This window comes from Puma concolor, chromosome D3 (assembly GCF_028749965.1).
Source record: "Puma concolor isolate L17-30 chromosome D3, mPumCon1.1.hap2, whole genome shotgun sequence".
NCBI classification, from domain to species: domain Eukaryota; kingdom Metazoa; phylum Chordata; class Mammalia; order Carnivora; family Felidae; genus Puma; species Puma concolor.
In genome coordinates this window covers 15,728,411-15,752,034 of record NC_141678.1, presented here as the reverse complement: position 1 = coordinate 15,752,034, position 23,624 = coordinate 15,728,411, and the positions used below count along the sequence as shown (strand labels likewise).

The 23,624-nt window shown below is 45.8% G+C and overlaps 1 protein-coding gene across 1 annotated transcript in view; it reads right to left on the bottom strand.

Annotated features, from left to right (window-relative positions):
- CCDC60 (coiled-coil domain containing 60) overlaps positions 1 to 14,696 on the bottom strand; it is a 162,512-nt gene extending 147,816 nt beyond the window's left edge. The window contains exon 1 of the mRNA XM_086681812.1: positions 14,144 to 14,696. Coding sequence (XP_086537938.1) covers positions 14,144 to 14,233 — 90 coding nt within the window. The 5' untranslated portion in view covers positions 14,234 to 14,696. The remainder of the gene's footprint in view (positions 1 to 14,143) is intronic.
- Positions 14,697 to 23,624: the final 8,928 nt, after the last annotated feature.

Below are 23,624 nucleotides of genomic sequence, written 5' to 3'. Positions count from 1 at the left end.
GCTTCGGGGGGTATCTGACCTCTGACCACCATCCCCGCCCCTTCATTGAGGGCCCTACCTTGGATTAAATTCGGGTCCTTTAGGTGCCAGAAGTGGCTATCATCCTTCACAGACAAGTAAGGAACAATAGAGTCTGGCTTCCTTTCAAGTCAGTTTGCAGTAGGACCATGTTCTAATATCAAAAAGGAAGAAAGAGGACACTTTGTTTTGTGAGTAACCATGAGACGGCTGCATTTGATGTGACTTCTGTGGACAATGTGACATTCTCCCCCAGGAAGCTCCTGTAACTTCTGATGAGCCCAGAAAGACTTTGGTGACAAGGAGGATGGGCTGTAGCAGTGTGGTCTGGAACTGAATTTGGAGACTTGAGGAGGAAGCCGGGTCCCCATCCCAATGGATATTAACAGCTCTGGGCCTGCAGCGGAGAGGACAAAACGGGCTTTGGAGCAAGACTGGCCTGGGTTTGAGTCTCAGCCTCTCCATCCCCCGAGTCACCTTTTGTTGTCTGAGCCTCCTCATTTTTCTTACCTGTCAAAGAACCCTCAGTACCTGGCAGGATAGCAAGATGGACTAACAGGTAGGGTAGTATAGGCCGGGGAGCTGAGATACCTTGGGCATCACACTCCAAATGAAAGAGAGAGAGACCACCGTGAAGGAATCTTTGAGGTAGCTGGAGGAGAATGGGTCCCTGGATCCTTATCCACTTTGAGAATGTAAAAGCAGAGAGTGGAAAGGGAGAGAGGGATTTCTGGAAGGGATTTCTTCAACAACACATGCTGGGATGCTTTGAATCCTGACCCCAAAGGGAGGAGGATGCTTCATCTTTCACTTCAAACCCAAATGAGCAATTGGTGGGAATGCTCAGGAGCTTAGAGTGTAGATTCCCTGCAGCTGGGGGACTGGCGGGCTGGTCCCTGGCCCTTTCCTGGAAAATCCCAAGGACAGAGGCAGGCTAGGGAGTGCTCCTGGGGCTGGGGCTGGATTAGCAAGTGGTGCTTGTTTTTGATGGTGTGTCAAGCGTGCGTGAAACCTGAGCACCAGGTAGGACACCCCAGGCAGGAATATCACCCTGGGGTTCTGCTGACAATAATTCCCACCAGAAGCCCAGGACACTCCGGGGTCAGGAGTCCAGGTGGAGCGGACTACTGGTAAACTGGAATCTGAGGGGAGTGCCTCCAATAGACCATGGGTGGAGAGCTGGAATCATTTAGAAGGCTGCAGTAAAGAACTTCCAAAGAGCCAGCAGAAGTGCCTACAGGAGAAAAGAGCCAGCTTTAGACACCTGCTAGGTCCTAGAAGAATACCTGTGAGATCTTTCCCATGCTGCCTACTTTTCCTCCCAGCCAACACAGAATGCTAAGGGGAGAGGGGCGCCTCTGTGGGTAAAAGAAGGGGGATGCTTCACACTGTCCTCCCTGGGGGCAGGTGGCCTGCAGGAAGCCGTCCTAAGCCATCCTTAACAGGCAGGAGAGGAAGCACACTCTTCTCCTTGAAGGAAGGTCGACGTGTTGCTTAATACATTAATACCTAGAATCCATGCCTTTAATTTCTGAATCATGACTGTGTCTTGTGGCTTGGAGAGACCACGATGCTGGCTACCTCCCAAGGGCAAGCGGAAAAGGCACTGGATACATCGTCTTTATGCCGGGGCTGGAGAAAAGCTTCCCCTGCTGAAAATCGTTGGGCAGGGGTGGGAGGTGCAAAAATAACTTCGTGTTTTGATTAGATCCCAAGCGTCATTCAATGGACAGGTTGCTCTCGTAATGCTGGCATTACAAAAGATGGGGCGGAGGCTTTGTGAGGGTTTTGGCAGTGGGATGGGGAGACGGGAGAGCTCAGTACAGTGCATGTTAGTTGCTGACTTCAAGGACTTCTAGGGTGACTGGAGTATCCTTGAAACACCCCCTGGACTTTGACCTTGCCCGATGAGGACAAACTAGAAGTGAGAAGCCTGTGAGATGCAGTCAGTATCTTTTCTACTTCCCCAAAGCCCCTCCACGTAGGTGGTTTTCCTTCTTCAATGCTCTTCTTTTGAGAGTGGGGATGTATCTTCCCTCAACCCATCCACCCTCAGAAAAACTCAGGCTTATTTTACAAAGTAATACATAATGGTTAAGAATAGGGGCTTGGTCGGGGCGCCTGGGTGGCGCAGTCGGTTAAGCGTCCGACTTCAGCCAGGTCACGATCTCGCAGTCCGTGAGTTCGAGCCCCGCATCGGGCTCTGGGCTGATGGCTCAGAGCCTGGAGCCTGCTTCCGATTCTGTGTCTCCCTCTCTCTGTGCCCCTCCCCCGTTCATGCTCTGTCTCTCTCTGTCCCAAAAATAAATAAACGTTGAAAAAAAAATTTAAAAAAAAAAAAAAAAAAAAAAAAAAAAGAATAGGGGCTTGGCAGTCTGACCTGACTTGGGTTCCAATAGCAGATGGACAACTAACTAGCCGTGGGACTCTGGCCAAGTTACTTAACTTCTCTTAGCCTCAGTTTGCTCACCTGCACAATGGGGTAAGTAGTGCCCACCTCTTAGCATTGTTGAGTGGATGGGATTGGATAATTCACATCAGAACTTGGCATGGAGCATGACACATAGGAAGTACTCAACCAATAATATCATTGGTTATTGGTTATTATTTCTATTATTATCATCACAACTATATAATGTGCCATTTGTTTAATTTTAAAACATCAGGGGCACCTGGCTGGCTCAGTCGGTTGAGCGTCCGACTTCAGCTCAGGTCACGATCTTGCGGTCCGTGAGTTCGAGCCCCGCTCGGGCTCTGGGCTGATGGCTCAGAGCCTGGAGCCTGCTTCCGATTCTGTGTCTCCATCTCTCTCTACCCCTCCCCCGTTCATGCTCTGTCTCTCTCTGTCTCAAAAATAAATAAAATGTTAAAAAAAAATTTTTTTAAAAAAACATCAATGTCATTTTTAACCCCATGGAGGATACAAAAACATACTTCAATTTTGCTATCCCCAAGACAACCTTGAAAAAAAATGATTCATGAGGAGGTAGATTTCTTTCTCAATATGACATCATCAAACACACACACACACACACACACACACACACACGCACACACGCACACACACACTGACGTTGCCATTACACACAACAGAATATGGGGGCAGTTGGGATGTACAGAAGGCACCAAAAGGTTGAATGGTATTAATCAATCTCAGCTATTATTCTGGACCCAGTTTTTATGGACATATCTTGAATCTTCACAAGATTTGATCACATTTAAGAAAAGGTAGCATCAGAGAAGTGAAGCAGATAGCCTAAGGTCACAGAGCAGGCGAGCAGCAGCAGGCTTTAAGTCCTGGATAATTCATGGCCCAGGTGCTAAGTCAGTCATGCTAAGATATGAGTTTGTCTGGGGAAGTCAAGAATTGCCCTTTATTGAGACAATTTAAACCTCAAGCCCTGGCGCTGCAGAAAAGGGGGACAAGGAGGGTGATTTGTTGGTTTGAGGCATGGAGGGAAAAGGTGAAGAGGGCTAGTTAAGGCTAAAGAATCATCCAAGCTGCCTACTGCAGAGAATGCTCCCCATGCCCGCCATTTTTCCATTCCATTTCCATCCCTAGGCAGATGCCACATTAATAGCTCAAATTCCTTGGTACCTGTCAACAAGCTTTGCTTCCTGAGTTTTGAAAGGCCTCTTGTAAAAGGTCTAAAAATATCGAAGAAGCAGTTTGATTAGTAGAAGATGGGATCAGCTAATAAGCAATAACAACACAGGCAACAGTCAGGCGCTAATTGCCTTGTGGGCATTTTCTTCAAGGGCCCTCGGAAATGCAACATTTTAGTCATGTTACTCTTTTGGCTGCCTTTTTCTGAATGCATGAAGACGATCATCGTGAGAGTCATCGTTTTTGGAAATGTCAGTATTTAAATGTTTTAATCCTTGATATTTGGGAGCCAATGGCTTTGATCCCCAAGTGGAAATATGAAAAGATAGCATTTAATGAGCACTTACTACATAGTAAAAATGGGGCTTACGACATAGCCGGGGGCTTTTCTGAGCATTACCCCATTGAGGCTCCCAACAACCCTACAAAACAGGAACTGTTTTTATTTCCACACATGAGAAAAGGAAACTGAGCCACCAGAGTTTAACTTGTCCAAGGTCACACACATAGCAAGTCCTAGAATGGTGTCCGTATTTGTGAGGCGCACACACACATGCTAGGGACTAAAACATTTGTGGCCCTTGTCCAAATGGATTTACAGTTACCTGAGGGAATCCAGGTACTCAGTACCTGGAATTATCCTTGATCTTGACACTAAAGAATACTGAACTTCTATCCGTTGTCAGGCATTGCAGTAGTCTCTGGGGATGGAATTGTGAGCAAGGCATGGTCCTTTCCCTCACGAAGCTCCAAGTCTCGTGGTGGGGTTGAACAAATAAACAGGCAATTATGATGCAGAATATTTTTTTTTTTTTTGTAGAAAATAAAAAATTCAGTGGGTCAGAGCTTGGATTCAGACTGAATCCATTTAACTAGATATTTGCCCAAATTATTCAACCCAATTAAGCTGTTTACGATTATCAACATCTCAGCCACCTACAACCCAGAACCTCATTCCTCATTAGCTGGGCCTGTTGTCCATTCTAGCAGGTCTTGGAAGTGTATTGACCCAGGATCAAAATATGCCTCTCTTAGAAATGTGGCTTTAATTAGAAATGGCTTGTAAATCTTCATCGAAATAAACATTATTTAGAAAGAAGAGCCTCAGCCACATACAGGGATCCCCCCCCCCCCCCACCGCCCCGACTCCATCCTTCGCTGTGTTTCTCTTCCAGAAAAGCTCACTAGCATATTTTAGCAAGAGCTCAAGAAAATGCAAATGTCCTTGTCTGTGGTCACGGGCACAGTCACATTCTTGTTTGCATTGCCTACAGCTAAAATTGTCACTTTCCTTTTTTTCTGTCAGATACTTCTGAATATACTCTTTATAAAAAAGAACCAACAGATGCCCCTTTTGGAGAGATTTTTGTTTACTTACTGCTCATTGTTACTGCAGTCAACAGGCTTATCTTAAGGGCACAGGGTCTCTCCAGTTAATCAGTCCTGAATTCAAATCCTAATGACACCAACTACTTTTCTGGGTGTCTTGGAGCAAATTACAAAACCTTTCCACACCTCAGTTTCCTTCTCTTTACAAATAAGGGTAATGATGGCATCTGCCCATGACATGAGGGATTATTTTAATAACTTATGCTAAGACCCTGATGCACTTCAAATGCTCAGTAAGTGGTAGCCATTATTTGCTCCCTAGAGTCCCATGGAAGGAGGGAGACCTAAAACTGGGAGGTTAGATTTCCTGGTTCTGTAGATGAATGTGAAGAAACCAGAGAGGTTAAGTGATTTGACCAGGTAGTGGGAAGAGCTGGGATCAGAAGCCAGCCATGCCCGTCCCACCACTGTCCAGAGCTCTGGAAACATCTTGTCATGGAAAACCGGGGGGGAAAGGGTAGGGGACATTTTAGAAGGAGGAAGAAGATGAAGGAGGTGGTATATTCAAAAACCAGTTTGGCTTCTGAGTAGGGGCCACATAATGAGAGTTGAGGAAGGGAAAGTTGGCAGGGACCTGATCCTGCAGAACCTTTTAAGCGCCATTATAGATATTAATCTTCATTTTAAGCGCATTGGAGGGCCACTTGATTGTTCTATCGAGTGGAGTGGCAATATCATACTTGCATTGAAAGAGAATGGGTTGGAAGAAGGTCAAATTGAAGGTAATGAGGGAAGAACACCTGCCCTAAGGCAGCTGGTTGGACATAAGGGATGATGGAGGGAGGGGTCAAAGAGGAGGCTTGGGTTTCTGCCTGAACAACTGGTACACAATGGCATCACTTATTTAAATGGGGAATGTTGCATCATCAGAGAAGCATTCAGCTGGGGAAAGATGTTCAGGACTGTAGTAGTCTTCCACTGCCATGGCTCTCTACCGGGGATAATCTTGCCCCTTAGGGGACATGCGGCAAGACCTGGGCACAGGTTTGGTTGTCACAACTTGGGGAAGGGGTTGCTACTGACATCGAAGGGACAGAGGCCAGGGATGCTACTCAACATTCTCCAATGCACAGGACAGCTCATCGGCCCCAAATGTCAACAGTGCCAAGATGGAGAAACCCTGCTCTGCTGAAGTTCAAAGCCTTGAAAGAAACAACACATTGGACCTTTCTGGTTATTGAAAGCTTTAGCGAAAATTCATGGAGCAAAATCTTCTCTAATTTGACAACTGCCCTGGGATAGAAACTTCAGTAACTTTATGTATGAAGAAGGAGAGTATGCAACGGTTTGCTTACTGGAGCTCTGAGGGAGAGCATTTCATCATACAGGGTTCCAGAAAGAACATGCTCCTTGGGGAAGCATAGTAGTACTCTGTCTTGCTTCCACCCTTATTAGAAAATAAATTCTAGGGGCGCCTGGATGGCTCCATCGGTTAAGTGTCCAACTCTTGGTTTTGGCTCAGGTCATGATCTCAAGTTTTGTGAGTTCAAGCCCTGCATCAGGCTCTGCAGTGGCAGCACAGAGCCTGCTTGGGATTCTCTCTCTCCCTCTCTATCTCTGCCCCTCCCCCATTTGTGCTGTCTCTCTCTCAAAATTAATAAACTTAAAAACATTTTTTTAAATAAATTAAAAAGAAGAAAAATTGTAGCTTTGGTTTAGTGTCTCGTATTACTCAACCTCTTTCCAGCCAATGTTGAGGATTCAGACCAGATAGCTTCTCTGTGCATTTCTTCCCATGATAGAATTTGTTTCTATCTCCAAGCTCCTATATATTTTTTGCTTTTCTTTTTGGTACTTCTTTTTTTTTTTTAATTTTTAAAACAAATTTTTTTTTTAGTGTTTATTTTTGAGAGAGAGAGAGAAAGAGAGAGTGCGAGCTGGGGAGGAGCAGAGAGAGAGGGAGACACAGAATCTGCAGCAGGCTCCAGGCTCCAAGCTGTCAGCACAGAGCCTGATATGGGGTTCAGACCCACAAACCATGATATCATGACCTGAGCCGAAGTTGGATGCTTAACCGACTGAGCCACCCAGGTACCCCTCTTTTTGGTACTTTTTATTTGCTGTCTTGATTCACGATGTTTATGAATTCGTTCTCCAGTGGAATTGTGAGCTCCTTGAGAGAAGTCCCCAGGTCTGACCCCCTAAGCATCTGTCATGGTAGGTGTTAAATATACACCCCGGAAGGTGACCCTGCCCATGTAACCAGGCTACTGTGGGACATTATTCTGTCTTTTCTACCACTGAGATACCATGAACCTCTTCAAGCCGCTGACAATGCTGAACCCACCCCAGAAACCATCCCAGCAGGATAATCTTCTCATTTTGTGATACCCAGAAACCCCGAGGCACTTCTGGACATGCAAGCCGATCGCCAGACATGACTAATTCTCGAGTTATTAAATAAAACTAGCGATTGCATAAATTCCAATTTAAGCAGAAATACATTCGATCGAAATTGAGCCCTACAAGAAATTTTCTGAGCAGAGTTTGAAAACAGGAATTTAGAAGGGAAAAATGCCACCATCTCAGGATAGAAGGTATCCCATTACCACCCATTATGATTTTGAATGTAGCTGTCAGAAAGATCTCTGAGAGAAATATGTTGGTTTATTCAGTCCAAGAAAGGTTTACTTGGCTTCTGTCAGATTTCATGTAGGTGCTTACTTACCACCAAACCCTGCATGGGTTCTGCAGCAGCTTCTGAATTTAACAGCTCACAGCTGAGTATCTGGAGGCTGCAGTGGGTGGGTGGGGGGTTGGGGGGGTGGGGATGTTGATAGGGGGTTGAGGACAGGGCTCCTTCCACAGACGTGTAAAGACCTGTCTAACTGGAGTTTCCTCAAGCTCCCCTCCCTCAAACAGCGAACCAGATGGGAGTCACAGTAATAACAATGGCACAGGTTCTGCTGTGCCAACTCTCTCTCTCTTCCTGTTATTCTTGTAAGTACATGTTTTTTCAGAGTTTCCAGAAGCGTGTCCCATAGGATTGCCTCTTTTCACTTCTGTATTCCCAACACCTAGCATCATGGTTGGCATATACAAATACTCCTTGAAGGAACGAATTCTTCCGTTGAGGGCCTCTACCCTTCCCCTGCCCCCAGAGCCTCACAGTCACTGGGTTGCTTGGGTCCACCAGTATCTGAGTTTTTGGGAAATCATTTGTGATTCACAGGCACTGCTGATTACTCCAACCGATACCTATTTCCCATTCTTTCATCTCTCCTTTGCCCCTGCTTTCCATGCTGTTAGATACACACTTTCCCAGCCATTCTTTTTTAATTTTTAAATGTTTATTCACTTAAAAAAATTTTTTTTAATGTTTATTTGCCTTTGAGAGAGACAGAGTGAGAGTAGGGGAGGGGCAGAGAGAGAAGGAGACACAGAATCCAAAGCAGGCTCCAAGCTCCGAGCGGGGGCTCAAACCCTGAGATCGTGACCTGAGCTGAAGTCAGATGCTTAACCAACTGAGCCACCTAGGCACCCCTCCCAGCCATTCTTCCAGTTAGAAAAGGCAGGCGACACTGTTCTGGCAAATGGAGCATAAGAGGAAAATAGGAAAGTTCTTGGAAAGCCTTCATTTGCCTCATAAAAGGGACAAAGGTAGTAACCCACAATCTCCACTTTTACCTCTTTCTGCTGGGGTAGGAATTCTATGACCATGAGGGGAAAAGACCTGCCAGTTCCTACATTAATTAGCAAGCTTCTGAACCAATACTAGTAGGCATTCACCTCCAGATTTCTTACATGAGAAAAATAAATTCATATTTGTTTTTGTCACTGCTTTTCAGTTTTTCTCTTGTAGCCCAAAATGATCCTAATTGATACATAGAGTTTTCCTCTTTTTTTTTTTTTTTTTTTTTTTCTCACTTCTTTCTGGTTCTCCATCGGATTCAAACATGAGTAATGGGCTTGGGCTGAGAGTTAAATCCAAGAAATGCAAACTATAGAGACACCTCCTTTTCTACAACCAGGGTTTTTAACTGGGTCGTGCATTTCTGCCACCAGAACAAATTTTCTCCTGCAGGGCACCTCATCCTTCATGCAGATATACTCTCATGCCAGTTCTAAAAATCATCCCTAGACCCACTTCTTCCCTTCTACCCTTAAGCTGGCACTTAGCCTCACTAATGATGGCCCCAGTGCGTGACTTGTCAGCTTCCTCCAGACTTCATATCTGGGCTGGCCGCGTCTTCAAAGTGGTGATGGTGGCACTCCCGTCCAGTCGGAGGACAGAGAGGGGCACTGGTAATAACTACCGCCATCAGGGTCGGGGGAGGGCTAACGGTGTCCTGATATCGTGCTCAGTATTTCACATGCATTATTTTATTTGAACCTGCCAAAACATCGATGCAGTAGACCCTATTATAATTCAGCCCATTTCACAGAACCTCCTACTTGAGACTGTCAGAGAGGGGATTTGAGCGCACCTTTGTATGACCTCCAAGGCAGAGCTCCTACCTAGTCACTAAGCTAATATCACATCAACTAGACTCTTTGCTGTGTTTCTTCCGCCCTCCCCACCCCTTCCCCACACTGAGCAGTTGCCTCTTTGCAGCTGAGACAAAGAGCTTGCTTCATTTTGTCCAGCACAAAGAAAGTGCCTATCGCTCTTCCTGTGTCAGGAGGTAATGAACACGCACCTTCCCCACAATTTATCCTGGAGGGGAACTCACTGTCACATTGACCTGCAATTAGACACAGCAAGATTCACCAAGGCAGGCATTACCAGTCTGTAGCATCGGCATTGGGGCAGAAAGAAAAACAACACAACAAAGCAACTTGAATTCTGCAACCGTCTCCTGCATATAACAATGGAGCCAGAAGTCATGAGTCGTATAAAAATGAAGGCGCAGCTGGTGGGATTCTTCAGAATTGAATCTCAAGTGGTCATGAGAGCTTTTATTCTATTTTGGTTTTGTTTTTTGTTTTTTGTTTTGTTTTCTGTTTTGTTTTGTTTTTTCCATCGCAATCAGTGATTCAGGGCAGGGGGCGTGGTCTCTGTGATTAGAGGCCAGAGAAATCACCCAGCGCTGAGCCCACTTCCAACAAAGAGGGGTGATGAGTCGTTGCTTACCTCTACAGGCCAGTGCCCCCCCGTCTGGACAAGGGGGAAAATCATTTCATGTTTGCAGCTGGAAACGTCTTCTGTGGAAAGTCCAGGTTTCTCTTGTTGGGGGATCTCCTTCTAAAACATGTTAGTTCTCCTTTTCTGATTCCAGGCAGCCCGCCCGGGTGTACCCTGGGCTGGACTCCTGAGACCTTCTCTGGGCATTTCTGTTCTCATCACAGGGGTTGGGGGGGGGGGGTGCGGAGGCGGAGGTAGGACGGTAGGGAGTGGAGGGGCGGGCAGAGATGCTTGGGCCAAGCTTGGGCCAAGCAATACTCTCTATACCTGGGATTCTGCTTCATTTGCCCCCTTCTCCCTTCTCAGCAGAGAACCAGACCCTGGGGCTCTTCCAGCCTCAGTCTACCCAGGTGCAAAAGGGGGTTAATAACAACCCCTCTATCCTAGAGCCGATAGAGGATGGGACGAAACAAAAGCCATCATGGCTAACATTTCATGGTATTTACTCTGTGCCAGGCCCTGTTCTAAGAGCTTTGCCCACATGAGCTCATCTAATCCCCACAACACCCTATGACAGGGGAGCATTTTTAGCTGTTTCATCTATTCTGAGATGCACATTTTATTTTCACATTTTAGCAACTCTGAAACTGGGGCACATCTTATAATGGAAAGTAGGTTATAGTTTAATCAGTAGAGTTTTCTTTCTTAGTGGCACAAAACAAAATTACGACACCTCTTGAAATGGAAGGCGTCTTAGATTAGATAAAATGCGACATCCCCGTGAAACCGAGGCTCAGAAAACTGATTTGTTCAAGGCCACACAACTGGTAAGTGGCAAAGTCGGGGTTTGAGCTCATGTTGTTTGCTGAAGAAACGTCTCTTTAAGTCACTAAGCTATGATAGGAGTAGAGTGCCCAGGATGATTACTGGCTGTTTCAGGATCTGCCCAAATTAGGGATCCTTCTTTTCCCGCTGGGTGTTTAATCTCAGCGAGGTAGACACTTCAGGCACCAAGAGACAGAGCTTGTCTAAAGGATTCCACAACTTAATCGTTTTTGCCAAAATGCCATTTCTGCATTTCCATTCTGCAACGTGGAGGGGTGCGTGCTAAGTGCCCTTCTTCTTTTAGCTCCCTTTCAGGGAAGAAAATGTATGTCCACGGTAATCTGCACATGCCCTGCTCCCTCCCTTCCCATGGCTAATCCCATTAAACTTCTCTTCTGCTTCCTTGAAAAACAAAGGGACAAGGAACTCCCTAAAAGATTAGGGAGCCCCACATAAGGGCGAGCTACAAGGTTTCCTCAACAAAAGCCATTCAAGCAGAGGATTTGCATATATTATTCATATTTTTTAAAACTACAGGAAGACACTGGGCGAGGCAGGGTGTCACTGTAACATTAGTTATGACATAGCAACTTCCATTCTGTGAGAAGGAAAATACCTAGCTTCGGAGGGCTTCGGGACCCTTTTCGGGGGGGAGGTCTCTGCATGTCATTACACTAGAGCATGGTGGACCCGTAGTCAGTGGTATTACGTACTACCATGCAGCCCAGTGTGGCCTCATCCTTCTCCTCTGAGAAACCAGATCCTTCCTCAATCACTCCTCATTAGACACTTACCTGGCTGCCTGGCATTTGTTATTCTTTGTCTATATGTCACCCTCTGCCCCCCAAATAAACCCGAAAGTTATCTGAAGCCAGGGGCCACACTTACACCTTCATTTTGTATACCCTTGTGGTGTATGCTAACCTCTATCACTGCCTGATTAGCGTGGGGAGGCGGGGAGCGCTGGAACCCTGGAGAAAGATCCAAGTTCAAATCTGTTCCCTGCTGGCCAGTGTCCTTGGATAAGGGACCTATTTTCCCTGGGCTTCCACGTTGCCATCTATCTTGTGAGGAGGTAACAGTTCACCCTGATGTGTTGTAGATGGTTCTGAAAGATCTAGCTTAGGACCTGGCACATGATAAATACTCAAGACGTGCTGACTATTACCATTGTTATTAACGTCACTGCAATTATTATTGGTTTGATTGGGTTTGGCACCATAAGTTGATCCCAATTTGTACATATTTTCTTTGTGGCTTGGCACATTCTAGTTAACCTCACTTAGGGTAACCAATGCTTTACGGTAGCTCTAAAATGTTGCAATTTCTACAAGTATGATAATTCAGATGTGAGCCAGTGACACCCTAGAGTCTTCATTATTTCCTAGAAAGTGGGGCAGGGGCAGCGGGATTTCAATGAAGCTTTTGTGCCTAAAGTCTTAGTTTACCCAACAGTTCCCTGGAAACCTTCTTCCCTTTTCTTGACCTTCCTGGTTCCACCAACCCTCTTCCAAGACATGGTCATTCCAACCTCTGTACCTCCCTCTACTTTTCTCATCTCTCTGTCCCAAGATGGAAACCTCTACTGCATTTACTTGGATACATGGGTTCTTCCCTCCGCAAATCTGACACACACGTGCGCGCGCACACACACACACACACACACACACACACGTCCGAGTTAGCTGTCCTCTGCATTCTCACAACACCCAATGATGCTTTTCACTTTGCATTACAATTATCTGTTTCTTATCTTCCACTTTCCATCCCAAACATACACACTATAGATTATGAAATTTTTAAAGGCAAGTCCCATTTGTTACAAGAGCAGGTGGTTAGCACATAACAGGTTCAATAAATGTTTGCCAAATGAATGAAATAACAATATAACTAAGTTCTAAGGAGTGTTCACTGTGTGTCAAGAACTGTTCTAGGAGCTTCAGATAGATCATTTAATGCTCACCAGCGATCTCATGAGAAGGCATAACCATACCCGCCTCTGACAGATGGTAACACTGAAGCAGAGATGTTCTGCAAGTTGCCCAGGGTCCACAGGGCTGCTAAGAGGCAGATCCAGGGCTCAAACCCAGGCTGTTTGGGTCCACTGCCCACACCCCCTCTACTTCTGAAAAGTCCACCTCACTCATTCTCCTCACCCCCTCTCCCGGCCCCTGCTAAGGAAGTTCAGTCCCCGAGAAGACTGCTCTGGATGGGACTTCTGTGTAGCCTTTTGAGATGAAAGGAGATAGATGAGAACTGCATCTTTCAGAGTGAGCTCACTGAGAGAGCAGAACAATGGGGGGTGCATACAGATGTGGTAATTCTTGGAAGGTAGGAGCTCAGGAGCACTTTGGGCCACCACATAACCATGGGTGAGTTTTAAGCTCTCCTTTGTGCACTGACTTCTCCCCAGGCCCTCCTTCCTGGGGCAGGGTTCTGAGCCATAAGATACCCCACAGTGGGCTGGGGTTGCCTGTGACCCCCTCTCCCACTGTTCACCTATCTCAGTCAATCAGTGGTGATATACAGGTTTGCAGATACAATAACAAAGACACAGTTACCAAAGACAGAACTGGCCTACCCAGTTATGATCCTTTGAAAACAGAAACACTTGACTGTGGCCATTACATACATATTCATGATTTTTTTTCAAATCAACAGCAGTATTTCATGTCACATAAACACATTATCAAGTGTTTGGATCATGTTAACCAATTTCCACATCTCCTTAGTCTTAACACTGTTTCTGCCTAGTTGAAATTCCTGTTGTCACTTTGCAGACACGAGGAAATAAAGGCTCAGGGATGCTAAGCAACTTATCTTATGTCAACAGTTTGCGAGTAGCAAAGTCAAGCTTCAAAACCGAAAGTTTGACTTCGCATTCTTTCCATAAGAGAGAGGATGTGCACGTACCCCGAGCCCAGTGGATCTCTGAAAATAATTTCTGCAATGGCAAACCTACAATTCATCTTAATTTTTTTCTGATGTTCTACAGTGTCACTGCTGATTTATTCTATCATTTTGGAATTACTGGCTAATAGGATGGCCCAGCTCAGTGTTCTAGCTGGCGTTTTCATTCTTTACGAGAAACCAACCATTGATAGCAACAGGGATGTGTCTCGACAATTTAATTACACCATGACTCCTCTCTTCCCCTGTCTCTTGTTGGCCTGAAGGCTAATTCCTATATCACTTGGTCTTGAAAACATGATTGGTTTTGGCAGAGAGGGGAGACCTACCTGTATTAGATGTTCTGAGGCATAAAAGGGCCAGAGGGCCCCTGCGTTGGGGACGCTTTGCACCTTCTTGGTGGCTGGTATTTTGGTCATCTTGGAAATCCCTCAGGTGTGGCCTGTGCCCCCTAAAGAGAGGTCCCCCCCCCCCGAATCTTCTACTTCAGCAGCCACTGGTGTGAGAGGCTCCAGCAATTTCTCCCTGATTTCCAATGCCAATTACACAGACTCCAAAGAGGCTTCTGATCCAGGAGTAAGGAGGCAGGTCATCTGGGTTTCCCATAAACAGGATAAGGAGGTCCAGACTGGGTAGAATCAGGCAAGCTTGGAATTATTCACTTCTTAGAAAGTCACAAACTTTCATGAGCGTTCCCTCTCTTTGGAAGGGGATATCTTTCTCTCTTATAAACGAAAATAAAATACGAAGTAAAAAAAATAAAACTCCACTGATAAAGTCTGAAGGGAGCCCACAGGGGGGCCCCCGGATCCCTATCTTAAGGCGGCCCCAGTGTGAGACTCAGGTTCCCAACGCTAGGGAGAGAAAATCGGCTAACTGCAAGGCCGGGGCCAACTCGGTTGCCTGGCAACGAGACGCCGTGGAGGACTTCCTCATTGGTTGGGATTGGTGGGGGCGGGGTCGCGAACTCAGGAGTTGCAGGGAAGACGGCTGGGAGCTGGAGACTGGCCAGGGAGCCCCATTCTCCCAACTCTGGTTTCTCCTCTTAGGTCTGAGGACCTTAACCCTTTCTCTCCGTCTAACTACAAGAGACTCCTTCCTTCTAAACTCTGCTCTGTCCTGCCAGTAACCCACTAGTGATTTCTTGTGCCTTGGGTTGGGTACCTCAGTGTGTCTTTAGCCCCACAGTTACTTTACCTTGAGAAGCATATTTCCTTCCTCTTTCCACCTGACTCACTCCTACTCATACTTCAAAGCCCCCACATATATACATACACGCACACACACATGTATACATCTAAGGAGTGTTTGGAATGTGCTAGACATTGCTCTGTTTTACATATATTGGCTCATTGTCTGCAGCACATCTTTAAGGAAAGTATTTTATTACCTTATTTAATGGACTAGGAAGCTGAGGCTCAGAGAACTTGAATGACATGCTTCAGGTCACACAAAGTGGCTGAGCTGGAATTCAAAAGCGAGACTTGTTTGAGTCTAAAACCCAAGCTCTTAACCACTTAGCTGCATGACCCAGGATACGATCCCTAAACTCTGCTGATCCTTGGCTTCCATATCTTTAAAATGGGAAGAATCACTTTTGTACAGATTGCCAAGGATTAAAACAGATAATGTATATAAAGGCTGAGCATGTGAGGAATCCTAGTCAAGTGGCAACTATTATGATTATTTCCTGACATCCCATCCCCAGAAAGAATTACTCATTTTTACATGTAGTGTTCATTTCACAGCTGGTATTCATACTAATATTTATCGATAATTCGCCTGGTGCCAGGTGCTCCGCTAAGCACTTTCCATACATTAATTTATTTAATTCTTCCAATAACCCCATGGGGTAGGTTCTCAGCTTGCAGAAGATTTATTGCACAATTTCTGATTTGCATGCTTTATCCTTGGCATTATTTCACGTGAAATCAATCTAATTCATGTTTTATCTCTAAACCTTGAGCTTGTGCAGGTTATGATGTCACACGATAATGACCTCAGTTTCTCTCTTTTTAAAAAAATTTTTTAATGTTTATTTATTTTTGAAGGAGAGAGAGTGTGTGAGTGGGGGAGGGGCAGAGAGAGAGGGAGACACAGAATCTGAGGCAGGCTCCAGGGTCTGAGCTGTCAGCACAGAGCCTGACGCGGGGCTCGAACTCACAAACCTCGAGATCATGACCTGAGCCGAGTTGGACGCTTAACCGGCTGAGCCACCCAAGCGCCCCTACCTCAGCTTCTCTTTAGAAGGAGTCCTCTGCCAGATGACCCTCTATTCAATACACAGTGCCCCGCCCCACAGCTCTAGATGCTGATACTTGGAAGTCATTATTTTCTGGCCATTGTAGGAAGACTGAGTCTGACCTTCCCTTTCACGGGAACTTTTGGTCTTCCTGCTTCCGTTGTGGGCAGCATTAAGCAATCTGAAAGTGCTTTCAGAAAGATGCAGACAAACTAGGGATGCCTCGGTGGCTCAGTCAGTTCAGCGGCCGACTCCTGATTGGGGCTCAGGTCATATCTCTAGGTTCATGAGACTGAGCCCTACGTCGGGCTCTGCACTGACAGTGTGGAGCCTGCTTGGGATTCTCTGTTTCCCTCTCCCTCTTCCCCTTTCCCGCTCATGATCTCTCTCTCTCTCTCTCTCAAAAATGCATACATAAACATAAAAACGGAAACAAAGATGCAGATAAACTGAATTGTATTCAGTAGATGGGCTGGGGATGAGATGGGATGAGAAAGCAAAATGGGATGGAAAATGTTCATCCAGCTTGGAGGGGCAGGCTCGCTGGAGAAGGACTCAACAAGTTCTGTCTGAGTCCAAAGAGTAGGAAGAGGTTTGGGCTCAATATGAGGAAATACACATCAGAGAACCATTTTAAGAGGCATAAACTCTAGAGCCGGACTGATTTGGGCATTGAGCAGCCTCAGAGGTAATCTGTGATGAAAACCAAATGGATTGTCCATGTGAAGCACCATGCCTAGCAGAAAGGAAGTGCTCAGTTAAGGGTCAGCTCTCCTTTCTTTTGGTGTTAATGGCCACCTGTCAGAGCTATGTGACACCTGGAAGTAGAAATGGCTCTGGAATTGAAAAGACGTGTGTTCAAATCTCGGCTCTGCCATGGACTGGTGATGAGATCCTGGTCAAGGGATTTTACCTCTCCTAGCCTCAGCTTCACCGCATATATAAATAGTGATGGTTATGCCCACCTCATACAGTTGGGATCACTAAGTGCAATAATGCAATGTATAGAGCCTAGTACCCCATACAGGCTTGAGACATGCTGTTTCCCTTTTCTGTTTATGAAGGGGTATGTTCCATAAGGAGTGAGTGAGCTCCCCAGCACTACAGGGATTCAACTAAATAAAGTCACATTCTGAGCTACTAGGGGTTAAGACTTTAACATATGAATTTGAGGGAGGGAGGAGGTCCCCAAACTACCCATACCACGGAGTTACCTCAAATTAGCTCATACAGTGTTGGATAGATGTTACATCGTTTCCCTCAAATATTTAAGATATCCCTATCCTCTGCTATGGATTTTCTGTGGCACCCTGGGGTGCCTCAGTGCGCACCACAGGGCCAGAGGTCGGTTTTCTCTCTGAACCGAGCAGCCTTGGATGTGCAAGAAGTTAAAACCCACAGGAGTCGATGGAAAGGGGTGATGAGCAGGAGTTTGTGGTTAATACCTCACCCGCTCGCCCCTCAGGTAGGTAGGACATCTCTGGAGTGTGCTCTATATTCCCCAGAGGTCTCCTTCAGGACTGACTTGCCTGTGGTAGATGCCTGTTCATGGATGACCCAGTGTTGGCTTCTTCCCTTTCCCTGTTTCGCTTCCCCACCCCCTTGAGGTACTGCTTGGATGGCCCCCCAAGTAAACCGCCTCTATCCAAACTCCTGTTCTGGGTCTGCTCCTGGGGAACCTGATGTAGGTCAGTGTGGACGGCAATAACCAGGGAGGTCAGGGCGTCCCCCTCATCTTGTTACGTGGACCTACCACCTTCTTTGACCACCTTGCCCCAAATCTCTTTCTGGCTGTTGTGCTCGTCGGTATCCCAAAGAGTTTTCTTTCTATTCTCCACAGCCCGAACACACCGAGAGGCCGACATGTTTTCAGATATGCAAATACGTCTCCCAACAGTGAAATATTTGACAACTGAGATATGAAGTGATTGTTTAATTCTTAATTCCTGGTTGATTTATGCAAAATATGAACGGAAAGACGTGGAGCGACAGGCACTCTCTTCCTCCCAATTTGCCAAAAAAGAAAGGCATCTGAAGGGATTAAAAATAGACGTATCCAGTGGAGGCAACATTTTGGAATGTGTCGGATGCCAGCTGGGGTAGTTGAAGTGAAATCTCAGAATCTGCTATGCACTCGAATTTCAGTGAGGAGTACATATGTTTGGCATTAAAAACCTATTGGAAAAGTCATTGTTTTCTGAATATCTTTAATATACTTTTCTGTGTTGCGTCTAGCACCCAAAGAACTCCTTCTGGGTATTTTTACTGAAATGCCAGCACCGGATTTACAAATTATGGGGCCCAGGGCAAAAGTAAAAGTGGGGGCTCCCCTGACACCCGATAGCTGGCAACCCATTGACTAATTGCTGCCAGGACGAAATATCACTGGATAATGTGTATTTGCACCACCTGTGAGGACCCTGTATTTCATTCTGTTCAAGAAGGATTACCGCTTGCTACATTGACCCTTGGGAGCCCTGTGGTCCCACGGCCCATTCCTACCTTATCCTCCAGACCGCACCCGGAAGGGGGGCGGTGAACGTGGACCTTTGTAAATGAGGACGAAAAAATGCGGTGTTTATGACCCTCTCTTGCTCTTTCTTTCTTTGCTTTGGTATAACAGGTGCGGTCGTGGGGGAAGTAGACTCGCCTCCAGGAGTATTCTTAGTGAATTTCCCCCACTGGATTCTAGGATGTGGCCCAAGCTCCCTCCGTGACTAATGCTTTCCATTTATTCATGCTTCATGTCACAGCGGGCAGGGCTGCTGCAGGACAGGTCGGAATTACGGAATTATTAATCCTGTTTTACAAAGGTAGAAACTGAAGCTCTGGGGATTTGGCACTTTGTTAGTGGTGGAGATTGCCGGAGACTAACCCAGTTTTAGGGCTGAGAATTCAGCGACTGACTTCAGCACTCTGTCGCACAGTCTTGATGCTTTTTCATTGAAAGAGGCCGCATGTGTGCGTTCAGCAGAACAACCTGGGGGTGTATCTGTAAGCCCTGCAGACAACTGGGGTTCCCAAGCCATCTGGAAGATTTTAACTTCTCTAGCCTCTGCGGGGAGGCCTTGTTTTATTTAAATATATATTTGTAATGTTTATTTATTTATTTTTGATTGAGAGAGAGAGAGAGAGAGAGAGAGAGAGAGAGAGACCAGAGCACAAGTGGAGGTGGGGCAGGGAGAAAGAAGGAGACACAGAATCTAAAGCAGGCTCCAGACTCCCATCTGTCAGCACAGAGCCCGATGCAGGGTTCCAACCCACGAACCGTGAGATCACGACTCGATCCGAAGTCAGATGCTTAACCGACTTAGCCAACCAGGTGCCCTGACCTTGCTTCATTTAACACCCACTTAAGACTTCTCAAACCTCCAACCCAGGTAGGAAAACGCTCCCAGGCCAGGTATTCCCATGGATTTCCAAGTAGCCCACAATTTCCTGTTCAGTACATGCTCTAGCTTGCTTCCTACCTGTATGGGTAGAATTGTGCACCCTTCAAAAGAAGTGTTCAGGTCCTAAACCTCAGTGCCTGTGAATGTGACCTTATTTGGAATAAGAGTCTTTGCGGACATAATCAAGGTATGGTGAGGTCATACTGGATTAGGGTGGGCCCTAAACCCACGACTGGCATCCTTGTAAGCGCAAGGGAATTTGAACAATTTGAACGTAGAGAAGACCGAGGACACACAAGGTGAACGCCATGTGACAGTGGAGGCAGAGATTAGGGTGATGCCTCTACATGCCAAGGAGCACCATGGATTGCCAGCAACAACCAGAAACTGGGAGAGAGGCAAGGAAGGATCCCCTCCTACAGCCTTCAGAAGAAGCACCTTGCCTGGACTTACAGCTCCAGAACCATGAGAGAATAGGTTTCTATTGTTTTAATCCACTCGTTTTGTGATCATTGGTTCCAGCAGCCCCCCAAAACACATACACTACACATCTTGCTTCAGTCTCACTTCCCTCTGCACCCCAATTCATTTATGCCCTCAAAATGGGACTTTTCCAGGCCAGCAAGTAGTAGGATTGCACTGAGGGTTTAGGATAACAGAGAGAGACTGCAGCACAGCTCTGCAGAGTTAGGGACTTAAAATTAAATATTAGGCATCGCTGAATTTTCAATTAAATAAAAATAGAGTTTCCAGATAATTCTAACACACAGGTAGAGGTGGGGACCCCTGCCACACAGCCTGTTTGCAAGCTGCTGTTTTACATAAGATATAAACATTCATTTAAGCCAAACAGAACTGAGTTGAAATCCTGAGTTTTAATCCTGTATGTTAGCTATGTGACCCTGGGCAAGTTTCTTAATTTATATAAACTTCAATTTCCTTATGATGAAGAATAAAAACCAAATCACCAAACTTATAGGGCCATTAGTGGGTTAAATGACATAATTATGTATCTCTTTGTCTATATACTTCTATCATCTACATATATTAGATACAAAACATATGTTAATACATATGCTAGGTAAGAAACACAGCATATAATAGGTACAAAATAAATTCTGGCTAACGTAATTAGCTCTTTGTCCTCTTAGAAAACTGAACTTCCTTTCCTGTCTTCCTCCCTCCCTCTCTTCCTTTCTCCCTTTCTTCCTCCCTTCCTTCCTTCTTTCCTCTCTCCCTTCTTCCCTCCCTCCCTTCCTTCCTCCCTTCCTTCCTTCTTCCCTCCCTCCCTTCTTCCCTCCCTCCTTTCCTCCCTTCTTTCCCTCTTTCCTTTCATCCTTCCCTCCCTCCCTCCTTTCTTCCTTCTAAGATAGAATCCACTGATGGTCTCTACTCTTAAGAATGACAGTAAACAGGAAAAGGAGACCTTCCTTTGCAAAGACTAAAAACCAGCTTTAAATCAACTCAATCTCTGACTAGATTAAGGTGATCTTTCCTCCTCTAACTGCTAGAAATCAAAAGTATTCCTTTCTGAAGACAGATATCATCCAAAGCCTCAAAATATCTGTATAATTCTTTTCATCGAAGAGAGCTGTCCTATTGGAGCCTTCTGAAGAAGGAAGTGGTCAACCATAGCACCTTGGCAGGGAGGGAGCATTTATTTTGGGATAAATACCCAAAGCTCATGTTCCTCATGCCTGCTTATCTGTTGCAGGTACTTCCAGTCTACAACTGTCCCCCTACTGGCAGTGCCCAGCTAGGTGTCACAGGGCAAAGGAGCCCATTGGTGCAGTCCATCCAGGCCAGCCTCCAGAAACACAGGACATGGTGGTAAAGAGTGGAGAATGGGTGGGGTAGAAGCTGTGCAAACAGAAAACGCCCCGCACAGTCTTCAAGATAGGTTAAGTTTAAAATACAAAAGAGAGGAGGGGTGCCTGGGTGGCTCGGTCGGTTGAGTGTCCGGCTTCGGCTCAGGCCATGGTCTCATGGTTCGTGAGTTGGAGTCCCGTGTCAGCTCTGCACTGACAGCTCAGAGCCTGGAGCCTGCTTTGGATTCTGTGTCTCCCTCTCTCTGCGCCTCCCCCACTCATGCTCTGTCTCTCAAAAATAAATAAATGTTAATTTAAAAAAAAAAAAAAAAAGAGAGGAAAACTAAGTGTATCATATATTACCTTTTAGGAGAGAGAAGGAGCAAGAGAGATGGAGAGAGGGAGGTCAGAGCTCAGCGGGACCCAGATGGCAGAGTCAAAGTGATGTGAGGCAGGGTTATTTACCATGTGGCCATTTACACGCATATGGGTGTAGGGGATCACGGGACAAAGTGCAGTCACCAAGGGATAGAAGGGATGAAGCTGTGGCCATTTCTACGGGACAAGGGAAAGGAGTGGTTACCAGCCCTCTGAAGGAGGGAGATCATGTAGAGAAGAAGGTCTTGGGAGGATTGGTGATCTGTAGTTGAGGGACACAGCCCGTCTGAAGCAAACTCAGAGGAAGGATACCCCAAACACACCCCAATGCTTTCCTCTGATCTCCTGCCCGTGGCTCCCATTGGCTCAAGCCACCTAGCAGCTGGAGGGCACGGGGGCCAGTTGGTGCCATAGAGGTGGAGAGTGGATGTGGGAGGGCGGGGGTGAGGCAAGTAGCATGAAGCATAACTTACTTTACACTGACGGTCTTTTGTGCTATTTGAATTTCTTCCCTAATCCACATGCATGCATCACTTTTTAAAAACACACCGGTAAAAGTAAATGCCAGTTCGTTTCCCCATTTTGCACACAGAAGGGCAGAGGAAAGCATTTTCCTGTGAAAAGAAGAGGGAAGAATAAATGGCTTCCCATTCCAGACACAAAGCTGGGACACACAGTTTCTTCCCCGGAGCGCCGAGCACTGTAGACGAGGCAGCTACATTGACTGTGACCTAGACAAGGTTGACATGTCCATACCTGTGTTTTCTGACTCCAAATGCAGCTCTTCCTCATGCTGCCTTTCCCCTTGCTCTTCTGAGAAGTGACAGGTAAGAATTTCGTTTACCACTATTGTTTCCTTTACCTCTCTCTCTCCTTCCTCTCCTTCCTCCCTCCATTTTTTCCCTGTAATTTCCTTTTATAACTTATAATTTTGAACTCACAATTCAGCTAACCATTTGGGAGGCAAATTTCCCGCTCTTACCTTCTTTCGGGCGTCATTGTTTAGACATTCTGGATGGGGTGGCCCAATTTTTCAATTTCCTGACAGTATTGAAGAGACTCTCTCTGCCTTTCTCTCTTTGGTTTTGTCCTCCGCTGCTGTCTGCATCCTGTTCAAGGGCAGCTTCAGATATATACAACTGTTTCTTGTCTGGGAGTCCCCTGGCTTCTGGCACTTCGGTGGAAGCTGTCTTTCTTTCTCTTAGCTTCAGTGACACTTCCTTCTCAATAAAATATGCTCTTTCAAACAGGTGTTGAGGAATATGACATTTGGAATATATAATAGCCGCATCCTAATATACACCTTCATCAGACAGTAGCTAAAAGAAGAGGAATTCACTGATGCGGAAAATCCATTCAAAGGATTTGCATAGCTCCCCACCCCTGCCCCCCACTGCGCCCGACCCCTTCAGTACGTTCTGATTTTTCAAGTTTTATATGCAAACTTCTCTCTCCAGCTGAAGAATCGCAAAATTAAGACACTTTCCTTCTTACTTTTTTTTTTTTTAATTTTTTTTTTCAACGTTTATTTATTTTTGGGACAGAGAGAGACAGAGCATGAACGGGGGAGGGGCAGAGAGAGAGGAAGACACAGAATCGGAAACAGGCTCCAGGCTCTGAGCCATCAGCCCAGAGCCTGACGCGGGGCTCGAACTCACGGACCGCGAGATCGTGACCTGGCTGAAGTCGGACGCTTAACCGACTGCGCCACCCAGGCGCCCCCCTTCTTACTTTTACAATAACACTCAGTTTGTGGTGGGTACATTATAAAACACAAGGAATTAACCACACAAAAAAGCATTGTTACTATTTGGGTATATTTCTTCCAGATATCCTTGTTAAAAGGTTTTTCTAAGTATACTTACCTTTCTAAATAAAAATAGGCTTTAAGAAATTTTTACATTTACTGTAGAAGTGAATTAAATTTAAATTTACTAGAGGAGTAATTTAAATTTACTGTAGAAGTAACATGTCTGTTTTTAAAAACAGT